General features: G+C 43.2%; 1 protein-coding gene across 5 annotated transcripts in view; it reads left to right on the forward strand.

The window, feature by feature from the left end:
• LOC100969148 (S-adenosyl-L-methionine-dependent tRNA 4-demethylwyosine synthase TYW1) overlaps positions 1–23,583 on the forward strand; it is a 246,532-nt gene that overhangs the window by 188,646 nt on the left and 34,303 nt on the right. For 4 of the 5 annotated variants that reach the window (XM_034964192.3, XM_034964194.4, XM_055115063.2 and 1 more), the window contains 2 exons: positions 1,619–1,729; positions 13,595–13,762. In XM_034964192.3, coding sequence (XP_034820083.2) covers positions 1,619–1,729; positions 13,595–13,762 — 279 coding nt within the window. Of the gene's footprint in view, positions 1–1,618; positions 1,730–13,594; positions 13,763–17,330; positions 22,263–23,583 lie in introns of those variants that run through there. The other variant, XM_055115061.2, reaches the window with a different exon arrangement.

Genomic DNA, 23,583 nt, shown 5'->3' on the forward strand with positions numbered 1-23,583 from the left:
CCGGACGGGGCGGCTGGCCGGGCAGAGGGGCTCCTCACTTCCCAGTAGGGGCGGCCGGGCAGAGGCGCCCCTCACCTCCCGGACGGGGCGGCCGGCCGGGCGGGGGACTGACCCCCCCACCTCCCTCCCGGACAGGGCGGCGGGCCAGGCCGGGGGCTGACCCCCCCACCTCCCTCCCGGATGGGGCGGCTGGCCGGGTGGGGGGCTGACCCCCCCACCTCCCTCCCGGTCGGGGCAGCTGGCCGGGCGGGGGGCTGACCCCCCCCACCTCCCTCCCGGTCGGGGCGGCTGGCCTGGCAGGGGGCTGACCCCCCCACCTCCCTCCCGGACGGGGCGACTGGGCGGGCGGGGGGCTGACTCCCCCACCTCCTTCCCAGATGGGGCGGCTGGCCAGGCGGGGGGCTGACCCCCCCACCTCCCTCCCGGACAGGGTGGCTGGCTGGGCAGAGGGGCTCCTCACTTCCCAGTAGGGGCGGCCAGGCAGAGGCGCCCCTCACCTCCCAGACGGGGCGGCTGGCCGGGCAGGGGGCTGACCCCCCCCACCTCCCTCCCGGACGGGGCGGCTGGCCGGGCGGGGGGCTGACCCCCCCACCTCCCTCCCGGACGGGGCGGCTGGCCTGGTGGGGGCTGACCCCCACCTCCCTCCTGGATGGGGTGGCTGCCGGGCGGAGGAGCTCCTCACTTCTCATATGGGGTGGTTGCCAGGCGGAGGGTCTCCTCACTTCTCAGACGGGGCGGCTGGGCAGAGACGCTCCTCACCTCCCAGACGGGGTCACGGCCGGGTAGAGGCGCTCCTCACTTCCCAGACGGGGCGGCGGGGCAGAGGCGCTCCCCACATCTCAGACGATGGGCGGCTGGGCAGAGACGCTCCTCACTTCCTAGATGGGATGGTGGCCGGGAAGAGGCGCTCCTCACTTCCTAGATGGGATGGCGGCAGGGCAGAGATGCTCCTCACTTTCCAGGCTGGGTAGCCAGGCAGAGGGGCTCCTCACGTCCCAGATGATGGGCGGCCAGGCAGAGACGCTCCTCACTTCCCAGACGGGGTGGCGGCCGGGCAGAGGCTGCAATCTCGGCACTTTGGGAGGCCAAGGCAGGCGGCATGCTTCGCCGGGTGGTCAGAGCTATTCGCCCATAGTCCGTATTCCAGAGCCGGGGCTGCTCGACTCTCCGTCCCGGGGGGCCGGGGCCGGGCTGGAGGCGTGCGAGCCTCTCATCGCCGCCTCCCAGCGCAGCCACCCGAGCCGCCGCCGCCGCCGCCCGAGGGTATTTCAATTAATTTTTTATAGCCTAACACTGTTTGGTCAGTTTATCATTCCTTACTAAATGTAATTCAGTGTGTCTGTGTCAAGAAACCTCTGGGTGCCTGGCATAGTGTTAAATGTTGTGGGGCAGAGAAAAGAAATATGTCAGTATCTCATGTGCCTTCCATAAGGCATGTTAGAATCATAGTGTTTATTTTTGTTTCATCTTTCCTCAAAATATAGCTTCAGTTTACAAAAGTTCATGATGAGTTTTGCCTGCCCTGGGTTCTCTGGGTTGAAAAAGCTTGAGAAACCCTCTAGGTTAAGAGGTGACGTCCACCAAGATAACAACGAACTTGGCTTTTCCTTTGTTTTAGCAACAACGAACTGTCTACAGACTGACACTTGTGAAAGCATGGAACGTGGATGAGCTCCAGGCCTACGCGCAGCTCGTGTCCCTGGGGAATCCTGACTTCATCGAAGTGAAGGTAAGCCCCTGCTGACTCTGGTGGCTGTGGTGGAGTGACAAAGAATCGTGGTGCTTCGTTGGCCATCGTGGAGTTAAAACCTTGTAAAACTCTAGAGGTCCCAGGAATTTTATTGATGTATTCATTTCGTGATCGATATTCATCAAGAACCTGGAATTGTTCTAGGCCTTGGGGATAATAGCAGTCAAGAAGACCAAGCTCTTGCTCTTATAAAGCTAGTATTTTAGTGGGAGGATGGACAGTCGACACAAAATGAGTCATTAAAAACCATGTAGTGACATGAATATGCTGAGAAATAAAATAGTGTGGTGGTGAGTAATTGGTTGGCTTTTACATAAACCTTTATTTCAGACATATACGGAAGTAGAGAGATTGGTCTAATGAACTCCCATCCACCCATCACTCACCTTCAAAAATGATCAACTCATGACCCAGAGTTGTTTCAATTATACCTTTACCCATTTTTTCTGCTCTTAGCCCAGATTATTTTAAAGCAAACCACCAAAATTATATCATTTACCCAGAATTATTTCAGCATATATTCCTAAAAGATTTCTACTCTTATTTTATTTACTTTATTTCATATTTTATTTTATTTTATTTTATTTTATTTTGAGACAAGGACTTGCTCTGTACCCAGGTTGGAGTGCAGTGCTGTGATCGTAGCTTACTGCAGCCTCCAACTCGTGGGTTCCAGTAGTCCTCCTACCTCAGCCTCCTGAGTAGCTGGGACTAGAGGTGCACGCCACTATGCCTGGCTATTTTTTGTAGCGAGAAGGTCTCACTGTTTTGCCCAGGCTGGTCTCAAACTCCTGGCCTCAAGCGACCTTCCTACCTCGGCCTCTCAAAGTGCTGGGATTATAGGTGTGAGCCACTGTGCCCGGCTGATGTGTATTCTTTTGAAACAGTTATTCAGAGTGCTGGGCTCATACCTAAAAATTTTCAACTAAAAATTTTAATTTCCTCTTCTATGTGTTTTGTTTTTCCTCTTAGAAATCACTTTGCTGTAGAAAATGGATCATGCATCTTGGCTGATGCCCTATGTTTATATTTTAGACTTTGTTGAGTGCATGTTCCTGTGCATCCTGTGGATTGGTGCCTACAGTTAGATCAAGAGAAGATTGATTAAATTCAGGGGTGCATGTGTGTGTGGGTTTGTTTGTATTTCAGGAATATTTCACTGGTGGTCTTGTATACTCCAATCAGGAGTCACATAATGTCTGCTTGCCTCTCATATTTTTGCAAGTGTTTCTTTGGGATAGATTCCGATGAGTGTATTGCTGGGTCAAAGGGTAAATGCATATATTATTTTACTAGATATGGTGGTTGACTATTTTAGGGAAGCTTTTCTGAGATGACATTTTATTTTATTATTTTATTTATGTTATGTTATGTTATGTTATGTTATGGTTTTTTGAGATGAAGTCTCGCTCTGTCACCCAGGCTGGAGTACAGTGGTGTGATCTTGGCTCACTGAAACCTCCGCCTCCCGGGTTCAAGCGATTCTCCTCCCTGAGCCTCCCAAGTAGCTGGTGCTACAGCTGCCCACTACCGCACCTGGCTAATTTTTCTGTTTTTAGTAGAGACGGGGTTTCACCATGTTGGCCAGGCTGGTCTCGAACTCCTGACCTTGAGTGATCCACCCACCTCAGCCTCCCAAAGTGCTGAGATTACAGGGTTAGAACTACCGCGCCAGGCCTGAGATGACATTTTAAAAACTGATACCTAAATGGTAAGCAGAAACCTGGGGTAAGGGCGTTCCAGGCAGGTGGTGCTAGTGCATGGAGGTCCTGTGCTATCCTAGTGGAGTGGCTGAGGTTGGCAGTGGCACAGGATAAATCAGAGCAGTGGGCTGGGGCAGCTTTTATGAGGCCTTTCAAGCAAAGATAAGGGGATTGGATTTTAAACTAAGTTTGATGGTAAGCTTTGTAAATATAGGTGCACTAGGGAAGGGCGTGAAGCTGGGGAGAGATGCAATCTGATTTGTGATTTTAAAAGATCACCCCACTGCTGCAGCATGGCTTGGTTATAGAGGGCAGTAGAGTAGGCACAACAGTCACAAAGTCAGTGGTTAGTCCAAGCAAGAGATGGTTTGGGGAAGGTCAGTGGGACTAGGGCTGGAGAGCAGTGGGTACATTTAGGATTCCTTTTGGAAGTAGAACCAATAAAACATTTTGCTAGATTATAGGTACGGGCTGAAAGAAAAAAGAATCAAGAATAGCACCTGGGTTTTTGGCTTAAGCCATTGCGTGGATGGTGAAACTGTTTGCTGAGATACAGGAAACCAGGAGGGAAAAGGGGACATATTTGGGGAGAAATGTTGAGCTCCCTGTTGGCCACATTAAATTTGAGATATCTTTTAAATATCCAAGTAGAAGTTTAAATAGATCATAGGTTTTATCAGCTCGAAGTTTCAGGGATAAGATAGGGCTAGAAATAATGTTTGGAAGTAATGGCTTTTTTAGGCAACTAATTGTCCACAAGACAAGAGAAGTGATGAGAAAATGTACCCTGTCTGGGAAAGCCAACTCTGCTCATTTCCGTTTATGGCTTTGAAACTGAACCCTGTCTGTGTCATATCAGAGGTTTTACAGCTGTCTTTTGGTGAGTTTAGCTTTTGGTGTTACTCTAGAGGGGTGGGGAGGTGGGAACAGATGAAATGCTGCTGTCTGAGTATGTAACATTTTATCTCTGGTCAGGCTGAAGACACTCTTGAAATTGCACTTAATTTCAAAAGGCTACTCTTGGCAGGAGCTCTAATGATGCAAAGATACAAACTGCAGCTGAAAATATATGTATCAGCTTAAGCAAACCTTGCCAACATCAGAGATTAGTGGTGTTTTAATTTATGATTTAGCTATTAAAGAATGCTGCCTCAAATTATGTTGCAGTAAAACCTCTATTATAATAAAGCAGCTTGGCTGGATCTCCCTTTTTTTCATTTCCTTCCTTTCTTCCCCCCCGCCCCACCTCTCCCCGCCTCCTTTCTTACTTTCGCAGTCATGTTTTTCTATAAAGAACAGGTATTTTAAATCTGAAAAAAATCAGTCAACATTATTTTTTAAAGAATGACAGCTACTTGGTAAACAGTATACTTCTCTGATGGGTATTATTTGGTTCACCAAACTATGAACATCACTAGGAAATAGATAAAGCCTTCTGTCTATAGCTGAGATGTTTTGTTTTGTTTTGTTTTTCTGAGACAGTCTTGCTCCGTTGCCTAGACTGGAGTGCAGTGGTGCAATCATGGCTCACAGCAGCCTCCAGCTCCTGGGCTCAAGTGATCCTCCCATCTCAGCCTCCCAAGTAGCTGGACGACAGACGCACACCACCACACCTGGCTAATTTAAAACATTTTTGTATTTATAGAAATGGGGTCTCACTGTGTTGCCCAGGCTGGTCTTGAACTCCTGGCCTCAAGCAGTCCTCCTACGTTAGCCTCCCAAAGTGCTGGGATTACAGACATGAGCCACTGCACCCGGCCTAGCTAAGATGCTATTAACAACAAAGTTTTCTTTCAAAATTTCCATTTTACTATTTTGTCCTTGCATTCAACAATATTTGTGAGCTCTCTCCATGTGATAGGCCTTGTTAAAGCTCTGGAGATGAAAAATTTTATATGAATGTGCTATTGGGAAATGAATGTTTTATTGAAAATAAGCAAAAATCTATAAAAGTAAAATGACCTACTCTGAGAGATTTTATAATTGAAAACTCTTGGAGAAATGTATAACCACAATTAATTTTTTTTTTTTTTTTTTTTGAGATAGGGTCTTATTCTGTCTCCCAGACTGGAGCGCAGTGGCACAATCTCGGTTCACTGCAACCTCCGCCTCCTGGGTTCAAGCAGTTCTCATGCCTCTGCCACCCAAATAGCTGGGATTACAGGTGTATACCACCATGCTTGGCCAATTTATGTACTTTTTGTAGAGACAGGGTCTTGCCATGTTGCCCAGGCTGGTCTTGAACTCCTGAGCTCAGGTGATCCACCCGCCTTGGCCTCCCAAAGTGTTGGGATTACAGGCGTGAGCCACCACGCCTGGCTTAAAATAAATATTTTGATGATAAAATATAATGTAATAAATAACAGTTCATGTTACATCAGAGGGAGGCACATTCAGTCATGTCATATCTTTCATAAAAGACCCCAGGGAGAAATGTCCTGCAATGAATGTCAAATGCCTGGTCACTGGAGGTCAGTCTCATGCTTTGTTAACTTACCTGTCATTTGTCCAGCAAGTTAATGAGATTCTTCCTTTGATGCTGTAGTCGCAAAAGGGATATTTACAGAATATAGGATACTGCTACTAAGAGGAAAAACAAATTCTAGAATAATATTTATTATGCAATTCCATTTTTTAAATTTTAATTTGCATGTTAAATCCTTGATTACATTTTCAATGTTGTGTGTTCAGATGTATTTATGTAAGAAAAGTATGGAAGGATATCTGTCAGATTGTTAACAGTGACCTATTTGGGAGAAGGGGAGGGAAATGTTTATTAATTTTACTTTTTGTAATTATGTATTGTGTGGATTATTACAATGAGCATGCATTGGTTTGTAATTCAAAAGACAAATGAAATCAGTAAATGGAGAAGGCATGCTTTTCCTGTTCAATAGGATTGAACTACAGAATGTCTGAAAATACATCTTTTTGTCATTGTTGTCTTATTAATTAAAGTTAAAAATTTCTAAAATAGAGGAGTTTTAAAAATCATTGTCTGGGCCTCATGGCTCATGCCTGTAATCCCAGCACTTTGGGAGGCCGAGTCAGGCAGATCACTTGAGGTCAGGAGTTCGAGACCAGCCTGGCCACATGGTGAAACCCTGTCTCTACTAAAAATACAAAAATTAGCTGAGCGTGGTGGCAGGCGCCTATAATCCCAGCTACTCGGGAGGCTGAGGCATGAGAATCACTTGAATCCAGGAGGCAGAGGCTGCAGTGAGCTGAGATCATGCCACTGTACTCCAGCCTGGTCAAAAGAGCGAGACTCTGTCTCAAAAAAAAATTAATAAATAACAACAACAATAATAATAATAAGACCTCTCCATAAAACATTTGATAAGAACTAGCAATATGGCAGGCTATAACCTCAAACCTCTCTAAGGATTAACGCTTAGAAGTGAATCTGTTATGAAAACCATACGTTTGGGAAGGTGCATATCTGTCAGGGCTGTAAGGGAGACACTCTTGGAGCGGGAAGAAAAGAGACCATTCTGGAAGTACTCCATGGTCCTAGTAGACAGTACTCGGGTTTAAAGGACAGAAGACTAGGCCCTTTCACCTTCAATGAAAGGATGGATTACGGGAAAACTTACCCACGGACACAGTAACACTTGGAAGGCTTGTTCCCTACCCGTGCGTTTGGTAAAAAGGAAAAGTCTCTCCAGGGCCTTACCCTCGAATGGCCTTGGAATTCAAATTTAGTATTATGGTACCTCAAGGTCATATAAATGCCCCCAAGATGTGAAATCAATAATACAAATTGGCCCTAGATTCACAGATATGCCTGGAGCTCCCTGCAGATGCAGATACAATGCTGTTCATACCCTTTGTATTTCAATTGAGTTGCTTATCTTTTTGTTATTAAGTTCTTTGATTTTAAAATGGAAACACACATGTATGTGTATGTGTGTGCATTCAGAGTACTTTACTGAATTGTTGACAAATTTCTAAATCCAGTGTGAGGAAGGTTTCTAACATGTATGTATCACCCCATTAAACTTCTTTTTCTCATTTTGCTTGTAGCACTAACCTAATTGGATTTAGGAAACTCTACCTTCCTTTTTCTATCTACCCTGTGTGCAGTTTCTCTTTTGTGAGTCAAAGGAAAAATCATCTTAACTTTGGTCATAGAAGTGGTAGCATGAACAACCCTTGGGTCAGGAAGGGCGACTGTAAATGCGGGAGTGGCGTCATGGCCAGGCATGCCCTCGGCATCTTTTCTCCCTGACATGTGTGTGTGGTGTGTTTATGTGTGTGGTGTGTGTGCATGTGTGTTGTATGTGTGCATGTGTGTGGTGTGTGCACTTGTGTGTTGTATGTGTGCATGTATGTGTGTTCATGTGTGTGTTGTGTGCATTGTGTGTTGTGTGTATGTGCATGTGTGTGTGGTATGTGTATGTATGTGTGTGTGTGTTTGTGTTTGTGTGTGTCTGTCCGTGTGTGCGTGTCAGATCTGGGGTCTCCCATAGTCGGCACTTACTAGAGTCTCATGTGGGGTGAGAGGCAGTGCCCAATTTTGATACCTACGTAAAATGTGCCAATGTAGCCTAGGACAGGTTATTCATCCTCCTTGAGCCTAAATTCTGTCAATATTAAAATTTGCATAAGAATATCTCTTTAATAAGTTTGTTTTGAGAATTCAATGGGGTAATGTATGCCCAGATTCAGTAAGTTTTTAGATCACTTTCCATTAAGCACATTTATTTAAACGAAATCAATAGAGGCTATTGCTTTATCATATCGATTTCCTCTTTTCTTTCTTTACCAGTCTTGTAAAATATTTTTCTGCTATATTCCTTGTAAATTAGCATGTATCTTAGCTTCATTAGGCTTAAAGAGGCCTTTATTTGCTAGCCTGAGAATCTTCCTTGTCATTATTTGCTTGCTTGCTTGTGAAAAGGTTTCATGTTACAACCATCTGTCTTGCTGAAAACTTTTGTAACACAATCCATTTGTAAATGAAATACTGTCTGTGTGTTCTCTGCCTAGCATTACACCTTGAGAATAGGACGTGCTCAGTAATTATTTGTTGTCAAACGATTTAAAACTACTTACTGTTGGCACCCTAGCTGTGTGTAGTGCTCAATCCTTGCAGAATGCACCCTGCAAAATGATTATCTTAGCATAGCCTCACTCTCTCCCACAAAGGTGAGGAATACTGTCAGTTTTTCTTGTACGTAGCAGTCCCTAGCCAGCGTTTATCAGCTGGTTCATAACTGTTACAGAGTAGAAAACTCCTGAGTCATGTGAATGAAATTTTGTACTAGATTAGAAAAGAGTTGTGGAGTTTAATGTCATAGGAGAATGTCTGACTTGATTTTTTGTTCATTTAGCATAGATTGATTTGGGGTGCCAAGAAGAGCAAGGCACAGCCCCTGCCCTCAAAGGGCTCAGAGTTTTGATGCTTCTTTATACCAGTTACCTGGTAACAGATAACTGCACAGGATGTGATAAGATCAGGGTCAGATAGCATAGAGGTTCCTGAATGGAGGTTAAAGAAATGATGGGTCGGTTTAGCCAGGTGCAGACAGGATGCTGAGTGGGCAGTCCAGCTCTAGAGTTACTTGTGCATATGGCCAAAGACAGGGGCTTGAATGGCTGATGGTCCATTGTTAGCGCAAGCTACAGAGGCAGGTGAGGAAGGCCTCGTGCCGTGGTGAGAAGCTCGGGCTGGTTTAAAGGGGAGTTATTGAAGCATTTTTAGGATAAAGGAATGAAGTATTTGGGGTATATTATGGGGAAAAAAAGTCATAACGTCATTGTTTCTTTTCTCATCAAACTATAGGGGACAAAAACAGTATTAGGAGTCTTTTGACACCCAGTTGGTTTAATTAGAATATCAAATAGTCAAACCAGCAAAATACTGCTCTTCCCACAGACCATGAATCCCAAGGCAAACTCTCCAAGCAGCCAGTGAGGAAGACTTTATGGCCCCTTCTTAGTCTGTTTGCATCACTATAAAGGAATACCTGAGGCTAATTTATAAAGAAAGGAGGTTTGTTTGGTTCATGGTTCTGCAGGCTCTACAAGAAGCATGGTGCCAACAGCTGCTTGTGGTGAGGGCCACAGGCTGCTTTCAGTCATGGCAGAAGGCAGAGAAAGAGAGAGAGACGGACGGACAGAGAGACAGACAGATGGACACTGTCCTTGTGACCCAAACACCTCCCATTGGGCTCCACCCCCAACACTGGGGATCACATTTCAGCATGAGGTTTGAACGCTCAGATAGCCACAGTATAGCAGCCCCCATCTCCTAGGGCAGTGGGATGGGTCCAAAAGCCACAGGTTATAAAAGTGTGGGTTATGCTTTTCACTGCAAACTCAAGGATGCATAAATGATCCTGTTCTTCACGAACATTCTTGGGGTCTGCTTGTTACTCCTCAGCCTGCAGATTCTGGTGTGGGTGACTTGGCTTTTCCATCACCACGCTGTACCCATCTATTTTCTTCAGACTGTTCTTTATTCAGAGTTTTGGTGAAGAACTTGCTGCTTCTGATAAATGGAGTTGGGGGTGAGGGTGAGGGTGAGAGTGGGTGAGAAGGTGGCAGACAACTGTGATATGAAGGGAAAGTTTTTTAGATAATTCTGTGCTCAGGAATAAAGTCAGGGCAAGCCATCAGTAGACTAGAGGGTAGGATGAAGTGGGGCAGTCGCAGCAGAGAGAAAACCAGACAGAGCCACTGGGCACCTGAGTGAGAGCTCGGGGTCCCTGAGGTGACCCCCAGTCTAAGTCACCAAGAACATTTTCTGCCCAGAGCATTTCTGTCACGGTGCAGCCTCTGGCTCTGCGGTTGACTCAGGAAGTTACCCAGGACTGCTTCCCTCAGAGGGTTTTGTTGCTGTTGTTGTTTGGTTTTTGTTTTGTTTTGTTTTGAGACAGAGTCTTGCTCTGTTGCCCAGGCTGGAGTGGAGAGGCACTATCTCAGCTCGCTGCAATCTCTGCCTACCGGGTTCGAGCGATTCTCCTGCCTCAGCCTCCCAAGTAGCTGGGATTACAGGCGGGCACCACCACGCCCAGCCAATTTTTGTATTTTTAATAGAGACAGGGTTTCACCATGTCGGCAAGGCTGGTCTCGAATTCCTGACCTCAAGTGATCTGCCCGCCTCAGCCTCCCAAAGAGCTGGGATTACAGGCATGAGCCACCGTGCCTAGCCTCCTCAAAGGGTTTTATCTGGCAAAAATGAGAACTTTTATGTGAAAATACCATAAAGCATCATAGAGTCATAAGGAATGGGTGGAGTCATGATAATGAACCGCAGCAGGCATTCTCTCATTCCATTCCCAAACTAAATCTCCCCTCAGTGCTTCATGGCTATTTTTGCTGAGTAATAAAATATTAAAATATTTTCAAAAGCTGTTCTCACGAAGACAAGATCTTATCTAACAACTCTATGATTCAGTGAACTAACTTTTTAAATATTAAAAAGAAAGTCCTTTGAAGTAGCTACTGCATACATGGTTGTTTGTGTAATCCACACATAAGCAGTATTTAAATTGAGGTAGAGTACACTTTTATGACTAATGCTTATCAATAAATAATTTTCATGTTTTTTATGCACTTGGTAAGGCTAGCAGTTTTCCAGCCATGCTTTCGTAATGATGTCTTGAACCATATCATTATTTGCCTTTTTTATTCACCTTAAGCTCTGTTACTGAGCAAAAGGGGCTCACTGCCTGATGCTCTGGAAGCCAATACTAACTGACATAGAGTTTTTGAGGGGGGAAAAGAAAGCTTTTTTATTGCAAGTCAACTAATAAAGAGACACTAAGTCCAGCTCAAATTTGTCTTCCTGTGCAGGCTTTAAGGCAGTGATTTTATTAGGGGATGGATTCTCAGATTAGTAAGTGATTGGTGGAAGGAAAGGGGAGATCTGGAAAGTCCTCGGACACGCGCAGTTGTCTGTTTGATCATCCTTGCTCGTGGTTTGCATATGCAAATTCAGGGGGAGTTAGTATGAAATGTGGTGGAAATTCGGGCTGTGATGTCAGCAAGCTCTTTCTATTCAGACTCCATTGGACGTGTTGGTTCCAACCAATTTCAGCCAGTTTTTTTAAATCTCACAAGCAGAGGGAGTTTCAGCAGTTTTAGCAAGTTGTTTATTTTCTTATACGGCCATCCTGCAAACACAAGGATTTCTGTTAGTCATTGGTTTCTTTAACTCTGTAGGGCACAGTTTCAGCTCGAACTCCATTTAATGAATTCTCTAAATCACTGGGCAAACTGAGAATATTCTCTTGTTTATTGTAATTAAGCTGGGTGGCTGTGGTTTATATTCCACAAAGGCCATCACAGTTTAGTGCACCAGTCATCTGTTTGAACAGCTGTCTTGAGTAGAGTGTTTGGCAAAGCTCATGTGAGTCTTCATCCAAGTCCCAGCTCTGTCATCAGGGTCAGGGTCACTCTGCTCATTTGTTGGTTTTTAAAAATTAAGTGTTGGCCAGGCGTGTTGGCTCACATCTGTAATCCCAGCACATGGGAGGCCGAGATGGGCAGATCAATTGAGGTCAGGAGTTCAAGACCAGCCTGGCCAACATGGCGAAACTCCATCTCTACTAAAAATACAAAAATTAGCTGGGTGTGGTGGCACGTGCCTGTATTCCCAGCTACATGGGAGGCTAAGGCAGGAGAATCACTTCAACCCAGGAGGCGGAGGCTGCAGTGAGCCGAGATCAGGCCACTGCACTCCAGCCTGGGCAACAAGAATGAGACTCTGTCTCAAAAAAAAAAAAAAAAAAAAAAATTCAGTGTCATTCTGCATTCTCCAGTTTGTCTGTGGTGTGTGTGTGTGTCCTGTCTTTATATGTATTTGTGTGTGTTTGTGTGTGTGTGTGTGTGAGTGAATGTGTATGAGGGGTGCACATGCCTTTCTCCCCACTCCCTCCAAGTTATTCCCCACTTAGCAGAATCATTTCTGGGATTTTCTCAACAAGTTGTTGAGAAAAGTTTGATTTGTGGGTATTTGAAGAGCCCACAGAGTTAAGATTTATTTGAAGAAATAAGATAAATCTTTTAGTATTAGAAAATTAATCATTTTACCATTATGTAATTTACCAAATAAAGAACTTAGTTATGAAATTCTGGGGTCTTGTATGCCTTGGCTATTAGGTAGAGTCCAAAAGAGTTAGATAATTTAACTTTCTGCAGTTGTACTTAAGAATTTCTGTGTTGGTGAAATACATGTGTATATGTAGTTGTGTGTAAAGGTATATAGGTACATGCACAAATATATTTCCCTTTTGGCATGATTGTTTATGTAACCACATTCAAAGTTTATTACAAAATGAACTCCTTAAAGAATAATTTTAGGCCAGGTGTAGTGGCTCACACCTGTGATCCCAGCACCTTGGGAGGCTGGGGCAGGTAGATTGCTTGAGGCCAGGAATTCAAGACCAGCCTGGTCAACATGGCGAAACCCCATCTCTACTAAAAATACAAAAATTAGCCAGGCATGGTGGCAGGCGCCTGTAATCCCAGCTACTCGGAAGGCTGAGGCACGAGACTCTCTTGAACCAGGAAGTGGAGGTTGTGGTGAGCCGCGATTGCGCCACTGCACTCCAGCCTGGGCGACAGAGCAAGACTCTGTCTCAAAAATAATGATAATAATAATAATTTTAAAGGGATCCTTATCTGTCACTTTAAGGAAAAAGTTTGCCAGTTTCAATCTCAATTATACTAGAAAATGGAAGCTCAGCTTATTTTCCCAGTGAATCAATTACTTGGTCAGTGAATTTTTATGAGTGTCCACTATGCCCCCATTATTGTCCTAAGGGGTGATAACCCCTTCATAATTCCTCAATTATAGTGCACAGATGAATCTGAATCAAAAGACATGCTATTGATTCAAATACATTATTGTTACCAGACAGCCTAGATTGTGACAATGGTAGAAAGCGCAGGTACTTAAGCCCCAGCAATGTCATAGAGTAGCAAGAGCATCAGCCTGCTGTCTTTGTCAGTAGCTACTTGTATGGTCTCCTAGGCAGATTTTATCATCTCTATATTCACTTCCTTCACTGTAAAATACAGACTGGATTGCATTGGTTGACCTCAAGAAGGCTTTCCGGCTCTGAAAGTCTTCTTCTATGACATGCAGGTAGGTCTGTAGTCATCTCTGATGGTTATACTGTTTCCACAGGGCGTTACCTACTGCGGAGAAAGTTCAGCAAGCAGTCTTACCATGGCCCACGTGCCCTGGCATGAGGAAGTGGTACAGTTTGTCCGCGAGTTGGTGGATCTGATCCCCGACTATGAAATTGCATGTGAACACGAACACTCTAATTGCCTCCTGATAGCACACAGAAAGGTAAGAATAACTCAAACATGGATTCTTCTGTTCCCCGACCCTGCTGTTCTTTCCTTCTCTTCTCTCTTTATTTTCCTCTTACATTGTTAGAGGGATTGTCTGCTTGTTTGCTACCTTTCCCAAAACAAAAATAAGAAAGCACTAAATTCTGTCTGCTGGGCTCATAAACTCTTTTCCATGTGAAATTGCTTCTTGTTTAGCCCTCCTCTGGACATCTTGAAGTACTTTCTGGTTTGCAATTTTTAGAAGGTGCATGCTAACAAAACAAAAGCAAAATGCCCTTGTAATAACCTCTAGTCCTTTCCTGGAATGACAGGGAAAAGCTAAAATAGTAAATAGTCCCCATATGAGTTTCTAGCTGTCAGAAGCAATATTGTGGTATCTATCAAATTTTAGATTGCTTGAATCTTGGCATCTGGAGAATTTTGTTTGGGATTTTAGTTTATAACACTATTTCCATTTTTCCCCTTTAGTCCTTTTATTAGATAGAACAAGTATATGAATCTAGTATCTTTCTTAAGTAAATAACTCCTAGCAAAGGAAAAATCCGGTTCTTGATAGAGGTGGGCCACTAAAATAATTTGCTAATTTTCTGGAGAAGTTCTGGAAAATTTCTTAGTCTTTATTTCTTTAAATACTTATTCTTTCTCATTATATGTTCTCCTCTAGGACTCCAATTAAACATATGTTAGACGTCATTATATATTTTTTAAATATCTCTTGCCTTCTCATTTGTATTTTTTGTGCTTTTGTCTCTCCATCTCTCCATATTTCATTTTGGGTAGTTTCTATTGATTCATCTTCCAGTTCACTAAGTCTTGCTTCAGCTGTGTCTCCTGTGCTATTAAATTCAACCATTAATTTCTTAATTTTGTATTTTATGTTTTTTTAATTGTATAATTTCTGCTTGGTTTATTTCAAAAATGCTATTTTGTATAATTTCTATTTCCCTGCTGAAGTTTTCAAGCTTGGGTTTTATCTTCTTGAGTACTGGAAGTGAGTTGTTTTATGGTTTGTATCTGATAATTCCAATGACTAAAGTTCCTGTGGGCATGTGTCTGTTGTCTGTCATTTCTGCAGGTTCTCATTCATGTTGCCTTGTCTTCTCCAGTGCCTTGTTACCTGTGATTGCATTCTGTACGTTGCATTTAGAAGATTATTTCTAGAAATCAAGTCAAGCCTAGGATCAGAAGATCTCTAATGTGGTGTTTTAGATACGTGATTTAACCCTCTCACTTTTTCCTTATGGAATCTGAGGTCTGAACGGTGAAGAAACTGGCTTAAATGGCTGTGTCAAACTGGAATCACAGCCTTCTCTCCCTCTAGTCCATTGATCTTTTTTATACTACAAGGCATCTTTCAAAACCATTGGCAGTATTCAAAGGAACATTTAAAACAGGACAATTTAATTTTAGTCTAATCCTTTACTTCAGTCTGTAAGATTTCTTCTCTTTTCCCATGAGGATAGAGGAAATAGATAGCAAACCATCTCATTCAAGCCAATTCAGTTCTTCAAGTGTTTATTGAATGCCTGCTGAGTTCTGGACACCAGGGTGTGCAGCAAGGGACACAGTGCTCAGACATGAAGAATGGAAAGCCACAGGGTTAATTGAAAAGTAGACTTGGCACAAATCTTACACTACCACTTGTTAACTAGGTGACTTTGTGCAAGTTCTTTCATCTTTCTGTAGTGTAATGAATGAGAAGAGATTATGCATGGAGTCAGATTGATTAGAGGGCTTTAATCTTGGCCCCTGTCTCTTTAGCTTTTCATCTGGAAAATGGGTATATTGCTAGCCAAGGCCATTGTTATGAAACACTTAACACAGCACCTGGCTCATAGCATGATTCAGTTATTGCTGCTTCAGTTATTTTTATTTTTATAAAACCACCTAATTTGGTGAATGCTTAATATGTGACAGACACTGCCAAGTGTATTTTTAAATCCTCACAGCATCCCTACAAGGTAGGTACTATCAAGACCTCTGTCTTTTTTTTTTTTTTTTTTTTAAGATAGAGTCTTGCTCTGTTGCACAGGCTGGAGTGCGGTGATGCAACCTCGGCTCACTGCAACCTCTGCCTCCTCGCTTCAAGCGATTCTCCTGCCTTAGCCACCCGAGTAGCTGGGACTACAGGCGTGAGCCACCACACCCAGCTAATTTTTGTGTTTTTAGTAGAGACAGGGTTTCACCATGTTAGCCAGGCTGGTTTCGACCTCCTGACCTCAAGTGATTCACCTGTCTCAGTCTCCCAAAGTGCTGGGATTACAGGCATGGGCCACCATGCCCAGTCTGAGCTCTGTCTTATGGAAGAGAAATTGACACATCAAGGGGTTCAGTAACTTGCCCAAGATGAAACAGCCAGTAAGGAGTAGAAATGGGATTTAAGCCCTGGCATCTGACTCCAGAGCCTGTATTCCCTTCTTTCCTTCCTTCTTTCTTTTTCTTTTGTTTTAAATTTGGAAATTATTTCAAATTTACAAAAAAGTGCAATGATAAAAATAGAACAAAGGACACAGATTTGCAAAATCACCTGTTACCATTTTTCTACCATTTGCTTGTTCTCTTGCTCTCTCTCTTTTGCTCCCGTTCTCTCTCGTTCTCTCTCCCTCCCTTCCCCACCCCTGCCCCCCGCCCCCCCAGCATACATGTGCACATGTCGTCTTTTCTGAACCATTTGAGGAAATGTTGCATTGGTCATGGTCCTTTGCCCTAAATGTTTCAGTGTGAATTTCTTAAGACTAGGAATATTTTCTCTTACAACCACAATACAGTTATCAACTTCAAAATTGTAAACTGATACATGACTTTAATCTACCATCCATATTCAAATTTTGTCAGATCAGCTTGTAATGTCCTTTATAGCATTTCCCCCTCCAGTTCAGGATCTACTCTATAGGAGTCAGCCAACTTTGTTTATAAAGAAAATGTGGGCCCGGTGTGGTGGCTCATGCCTGTAATCCCAGCACTTTGGGAGGAAGGCTGAGGCGGGCAGATCACTTGAGGTCAGGAGTTCGAGATCAACCTGGCCAACATAGTGAAACTCCATCTCTAATAAAAATACTAAAATTAGCTGGGTGTGGTGGTGGGGGCCTGTAATCTCAGGTACTCAGGAAGCTGAGGCAGGAGAATCTCTTGAACCCGGGAGGTGGAGGTTGCAGTGAGTCGAGCCTGGGCGACTGCACTCCAGCCTGGGCGACAGAGTGAGACTCCATCTCAAAAAAAAAAAGAAGATATAAAGTAAATATTTTAATTTTTATATAAAGTAAATATTTGAGGTTTGCAAGGCACATACAGCCTCTGTCAGATATTCTTCTTTGCTTGTTTACTCATTTTGCAACCTTTTAAAAATGCAAAGACTGTCCTTAAAACAGGTTTGTGAGCTAAATGTGGCCAGATTGGGCCTACCAGCCACAGTTACCCAACCCCTAATCTAGGCAGATACTATATTTTCTTCTTAAGTCTCTGTAGTCACCTTCAATTTGGAACATTTCCACAGTCTTCCTTTGTCTTTTATGATGTTGCTATTTTAAAAGAATACAGTTCCCCCCTTCCCTTTCTTTTAATAGAAATGTTTCTTGGTGAGGTGCAGTGGCTTACACCTGTAATCCTAGAACTTCGGGAGACCGAGGCAGGTGGATCCCTTGACCCCAGGAGTTCAAGACCACTCTGGGCAACATAGTGAGACTCCATCACTATTTAAAAATAGAAAAATTTCCTAGGCGTGATGGCACGAACCTGTAGTCCCAGCTACTTAGGGGGCTAAGGTGGAAGGATCATCTGAGCCCAGGAGGTCAAGGCTGCAGTGACCCGTGATTATGCCATTGCACTTTATTCTGGGCAACAGAGTGAGACCATCTCAAAAAAATAAATAAATAAATAAAAGAAATGGTTTTTGTTTTATATTTGCCTGATTTTTCCTTGTGGCTAGATTGAGGTTGTATGTCCTCAGATGGAATACTGTGTTGGCGACGTGTCCTTTTCATCGTGTCACACTTGGTACCCGGTGTCCACATCTCCCTCATTAGTGGTGATGATTTTGTTCAGCCAACTACTTTGACCCAGTTCTTCTGTTTCTCTCCTTTGCACCTGATAAGCTATCTATGAAAAGGTACCTTAAGACAATGCGGTATCTCGCTTCTTACCAAAATTTCCCCATTGACTTAGCACTTATTGATGGTTCCTGCCTGATAAAATGTTTTATTGATTGTAAAATAGTGATTTTTGTAAGTGTACCACTCCTTCCACATTTGCCTTCAGCATTCTATTGTAAACAAAAGCCCTCCCTTTCCTCCCATTTATATGTTTATTTATCAGTACGGACTCAGGAATTCTACTCTTTGTCCCAGTGGTCATTATTCATTACTGTACTGATTTTAAACCACTCTTCTAGATTCCCTGTTCCTCTCTCTCTGTCTCTCCGTTCTCTCTAATTAAATCCCTCATATCCTTATTCAAAATTGATACTAATAGTATTGCTTTCAAGGCCATTATCAAGATTAAAAGTAACATATTTAAAGTACCTAGAAGGATTCCAGCCTGGGCAACAGAGCGAGAACCCATCAAGAAAGAAAGAGAGAGAGAAAGAGAAGAAGAGAAGAGAGGGAGGGAGGATGGAAGGAAAGAAGGAAGGAAAAAGAAGAAAGAAAGAACTTAGAAGGGAACCTGAAGTGAAGTAGGCAGTTAATAAATAGTTGTTACTGCTGCTTTTATTGGTCTTCCCCCACCCACAAGGAGCTCGCGGTTTAGTGGGGAAAATGACGGAAAATCAGTGTGATCAGTGCAAAACCAGACATGGCACCAAGTGTGCGCCAGGACAAAGGAGAGAATCTGAGATAGACCCTCATTATTCTCTATAATGTTTGTTGAATACCCATGTGTGTCAGGCACATGGGTATTCTGAGAATACAGAGGGCTGGGTACTCTGAGAATACAAAGATGAGTAAACAATGGTCCCTGTATTTGTCCGTTTTCATGCTGCTGATAAAGACACACCCGAGACTGGGTAATTTATAAAGGAAAAGAGGTTTAATGGACTCACAGTTCCACATGGCTGGGGAGGCCTCACAATAATGGTGGAAGGCACCTCTTACATGGTGTTAGACCAGAGAAAAGAGGGCCAAGCGAAAGAGGAAACTCCTTATAAAACCATCGGATCTCATGAGCCTTATTCACTACCACAAGAACAGTATGGGGGAAACCACCCCATGATTCAGTTATCTCCCACCAGGTCCTTCCCACAATACGTGGGAATTACGGGAACTGCCATTCAAGGTGAGATTTGGGTGGGGACACAGTCAAACCATATCAGTTCCTGCCTTCAAGAATGGGCTAACAGAAAACGACAAATATCTCAACAAAAAAAGTGCTGAGAAGTGTAATCAGAGCTATGATGGAAGAATGGAATGGAGCTCAATGGGTGCATTCTGAGGACTACTTGGTCCCATCAGGAGAGGCTTCACAGAGGAGGCGCCATTTAACTGGATCTTAAATGATGGCTGAAGTAGGAAAAACATTTAAGCAGAAACAGTACAAGCAGAGGTCCAAGGAAAAGCACGGAGACATGGCACATTGAGAACCACAAGTAGTTTGGGATGGCTGAAGGTCAAGAGAAGGGTTGCAGGGGAAGGAGATTATTAGGCAGGCTTAAGATCACAGATAGCATTGAATGGCATCCTAAATGTCATTTTCTCTATTTCCCTAAAGGGCATGGGGAGGCACTGAAGAGCTTTAGGTAGGGGAGTGCCACAGTGAAGATTTGTGTTTCAGAAAAAATTGTCTGGCAGCATTACAGGGGATGGATTGAAAAGCTGCAAGACAGAGAAGCCAGTTAAAACACTGTTGCGATAGCCAGCTGTGGTGTCGTGTGCCTGTAGTCTTAGCTACTCGGGAGGCTGAGGCGGGAGACTCACTTGAGTGCAGGAATTCTAGCTCAGCCTGGACAACAGAGTGAGACCCTCCTCCATTTCTAAAACAACAACAACAACAAACCTGTTATAACCCTCAGGTCCAGCAACTGTTTCACCCTCAGGTCTAGCAATCTGAGGGTGAAATGGGGGTCTGAGACAAAGGCTGTGATGAATGAGAGTGGTGAGTGGTAGATCTGGAAAAGTATTAAATGAGGACCATTAACGAGTGTGCAGGTTCAGGCATGACTCCCTGGCCTCTAACCTGGGAAATGGGTGATTGTGATGGTGTCGTCCATGGAGATGATGTTACTTGCATATTTATTTTTCATGTAGGTAGAGAGTGAATGGGTTGACTCGGTGACGTCAGGAAGAAATTCCAGCAAAGATATAGATATCAAATTATGGAGTCCAGATTATGAGAAGTTGTCCTTAGAATGCCCAGAGTGAGACAGATGGTCAAGCATCCAAAATGCTTTGAAATTAATTACTTAAACACCAGATATACCCTAACGTGGAGGTTTCCAATTTGCACATTCATAGTGCTCTAGTGCCTCAATAGCTTTTTCACAAGACCTGTAGGTCAAAAGAGATACCTAGCAGTTCTATTTGTTATGACATCATTGAAAGAAGTGTGACACAACCTAACGTTGAAACTGGGAACTATCTCAAACTAGCAGTTGTTGAAATGCCCAACAGATGTCCAGTGTCACTGCGTTCCTCTTCAAAATTCAAGATACCCTGCAGTGTCCCAGTGAGTACTCTGTTCCCACTGCTTGGGAACCATGGCCACGAAGAAATAATACAGAAACCCATCCAAAAAGTAAAACAAGGCTCATTTAGATTCCTTCCAATTATGTGTTTTCTGGCGCTTCTTTTCCTTTTCGTTGTTGATCTCGGAGTATGCAGATCTTGTCATTTTCCAGTCATGGCCTCTGTATTCTTATACTAGTGTCTAGTGAAAGAAATGAAAATATGGTACCACTTCTTAGGAAGTAGTGACTTCTCAGGCCTGGTCCATTGGCCCTTTCTTTAAGCTCCTGAGCTGGGTCAGGTGACCTGAAACCAGAGAGGTCCGAATCATCAAATACCTGTTTATCATTCTCAGCTTTCTCAGGAGATTGCTCAATTTATTTTTTTTATTTTGGAGACAGGGTCTCATCTCGCTCTGTCACCCAGGCTGGAGTGCAGTGGCGTGAACATGGCTCATTGCAACCTCAACCTCCCAGGCTCCAGCAGTCCTCCTGCTTAAGCCTCTCGAGTAGCTGGGACTATAGGCATGAACCACCATGCCCAGCTAATTTTTAAATTTGTTATTGAGATGGGGTCCCACTGTGTTGGCCAGGCTGCTGTCAAACTCCTGGGCTCGAGCAGCCCTCCCACCTCGGCCTCCCAAAGTGCTGGGATTACAGACATGAGCCACCGTAAGCCCAGCCTCAATTTCTACTAATAATCCCGGGACTTCTGAAAGAGAGTGCAAGCTGCTGCAGTCATGTTGAATGAAGGACTACTTTCCTATTCTTATACCAAGACAGCCACAAAAGAAAACTGAATACCAAATCTTTACTTTAAAACAATTATAGATTCACAGGAAGCTGCAAAATGGTACAGAAAGGTCTCAGGTACCCTTCATGTAGTTTTCCCCAGTGATAACATCTTCATAGATAACGTGATCATAGTACGTTATCAAAATCAGGAAATAGACATTGGTACAACCCATAGACCTTATTCAGATTTCACCAATTTTAAATGCATTCACATGTGTGTGTTTAGTTCTGTGCTGTTTTGTGTGTAGATTTATGTAGCCGTCACCACGACCCAGATAGAAAACTGTTCTATCACCACAAAGATCTTTCTCATGCTATTCCTTTGTAGTCCGATACCAACTATCCCTAGCCTCTGGCGACTGCTAATCTCCTCCATCTCTGTAGTTTTCTCATTGGAAGAAGGATATATAAACAGAAGTTTACTCTATCTGACAATAATAGAGCCACTTCGGCTTTCTTTTGATCAGTGTTTGCATGGTATATGTTTTTCTGTCCTTTGCCTTTCAACCTGCCTGTATCATTATATTTGAAGTGTTTCTTATAGGCAACATACAGTTGTCATACTTTTTTAGTCTACTATGCCAATCTATTTTAGAATTCCATTTTTATTTCTCTGCACTGTTGTTGAGTGCGTCTCTTCATATAGACTTTTTAGTGGTTGATTTACATATTACATTATGCATATATAATATATCACAGTCTACTGGTGTCAGCATGTTAGCAGTTTGAGTGAAATGTGGAAACTTTACCTCTCTTAAATCTCTTTTCCCTCCCTTACTTAGAATATCTTAGGTGTTTCCTGCACCCACAGTGAAAATCACATGGCATCATATTACAATTTTTGCTTCAACTATCAAAGGTAACTTAGAAAACTCAAGAGAAGAAGAGTTTATTGTATTTACTCATATTCTTACTCCTTCTGTTGTTCGTTCTTTCTTCCAGATGGTCCAAGTTTCCTTTGGAATCTTCCCCATCTGTTCGAAGAACTTCCTTTAGCAATTCTCTTAGAGCCAGTGTGATAGCAACCAGTCCTCTTAGTTTTCCTTCATCTGCCACTGTCTTGGTTTCCTCTCCATTCCTGAAGCATGTTTTTGGCAGGTAAAGTATTCTGGATTGACAGCTCTTTTCTTTCCTTCTGGCTTCTCTGGTATCTGATGAAAAATTCTTTGTCATTTGATTGTTTTTCTCCTTTAGGTAAGATGTTTCTCTCCCTGCTTTCAAGATTTTAAAAAATATTCAGGTCTTGAGTTTTCAGAAGTTTGATTACAGGTTGCCTTGGCCTGGATTTCTTTGGGTCTGTTGTTTTGGAGGCATGCTCTTCCTGAATCTGCAGGTATATGCCCTTTACAAATTGGGGGAATTTCTAGTTGTTCTCCAGATACTTTTTTCAGCCTCATCTTATTTCTCTTCTCTTTTTGGATCTCTGATGACACTAATGTTAGATTTTTTTTTTGTTATGGTCCCACAGGTATCTGAGGCTTTGTTTGTTTCTCTTTTAGTCTCTCTGTTTTTTAGACTCTTGTTCTAACTTTAGATTGATTCATTCTGTGTTTTTACTCTTCCATTCTGTTGAACCATTTATTATTTTAGTTATTGTATTTTTCAGTTCTAAAGTTTCCATTTGATTATTTTCCTATTTCTATTTAACTATTTCTCCTTCCTCCCTCCCTTCCTTCCTCCCTCCCTTCCTTCCTTCCTTCCTTCCTTCCTCCCTCCCTTCCTTCTTCTCTTTTTTATTTTCCTTCTCTTCTTCCTCTTCCTCTTCTTCTTTCTTTCTTCTTCCTTCTTCCTTCTTTCTTCTTCTTCTTTTCTTTTTTTTTTGAGAGAGAGAATCTCACTCTGTCATCCAGACTGGAATCCAATTGCACAATCTCGGCTCACTGCAACCTCCACCTCCAAGTTCAAATGATTCTCCTGCCTCAGCCTCCTGAGTAGCTGGGATTACAGGCGTGTACCACCATGCCCAGCTAATTTTCTCATTTTTATTAGAGATGGGGTTTCACCATGTTGGCCAGGCTGGTCTTGAACTCCTGGCTTCCAGTGATCCACCCACCTCCACCTCCCTGGGATTACAGGCATGAGCCACCATGCCCAGCCAACTTTCTATTTATCATGTCCGTTTTTAATTGCCCATTGAAGCACATTTGTGATGGCTACTTTAAAATCTTAATCAGATAATTCCAACACACATACCACGTTGGCATCTTTTGATTGTCTTTTCTCATTCAAGTTGAGATTTTCCTGTTTCTTGGTATGATAAGTGATTTTCAGTTGTTTCCCAGACATTTTGGGTGTTATGTTAGGAGACTCTGGATCTTATTTATTAATAAATCTTCTGTCTTAGCCGGCCTCCTTTGACACTGCACTGT

Source organism: Pan paniscus, chromosome 6 (assembly GCF_029289425.2).
Source record: "Pan paniscus chromosome 6, NHGRI_mPanPan1-v2.0_pri, whole genome shotgun sequence".
NCBI classification, from domain to species: Eukaryota; Metazoa; Chordata; class Mammalia; order Primates; family Hominidae; genus Pan; species Pan paniscus.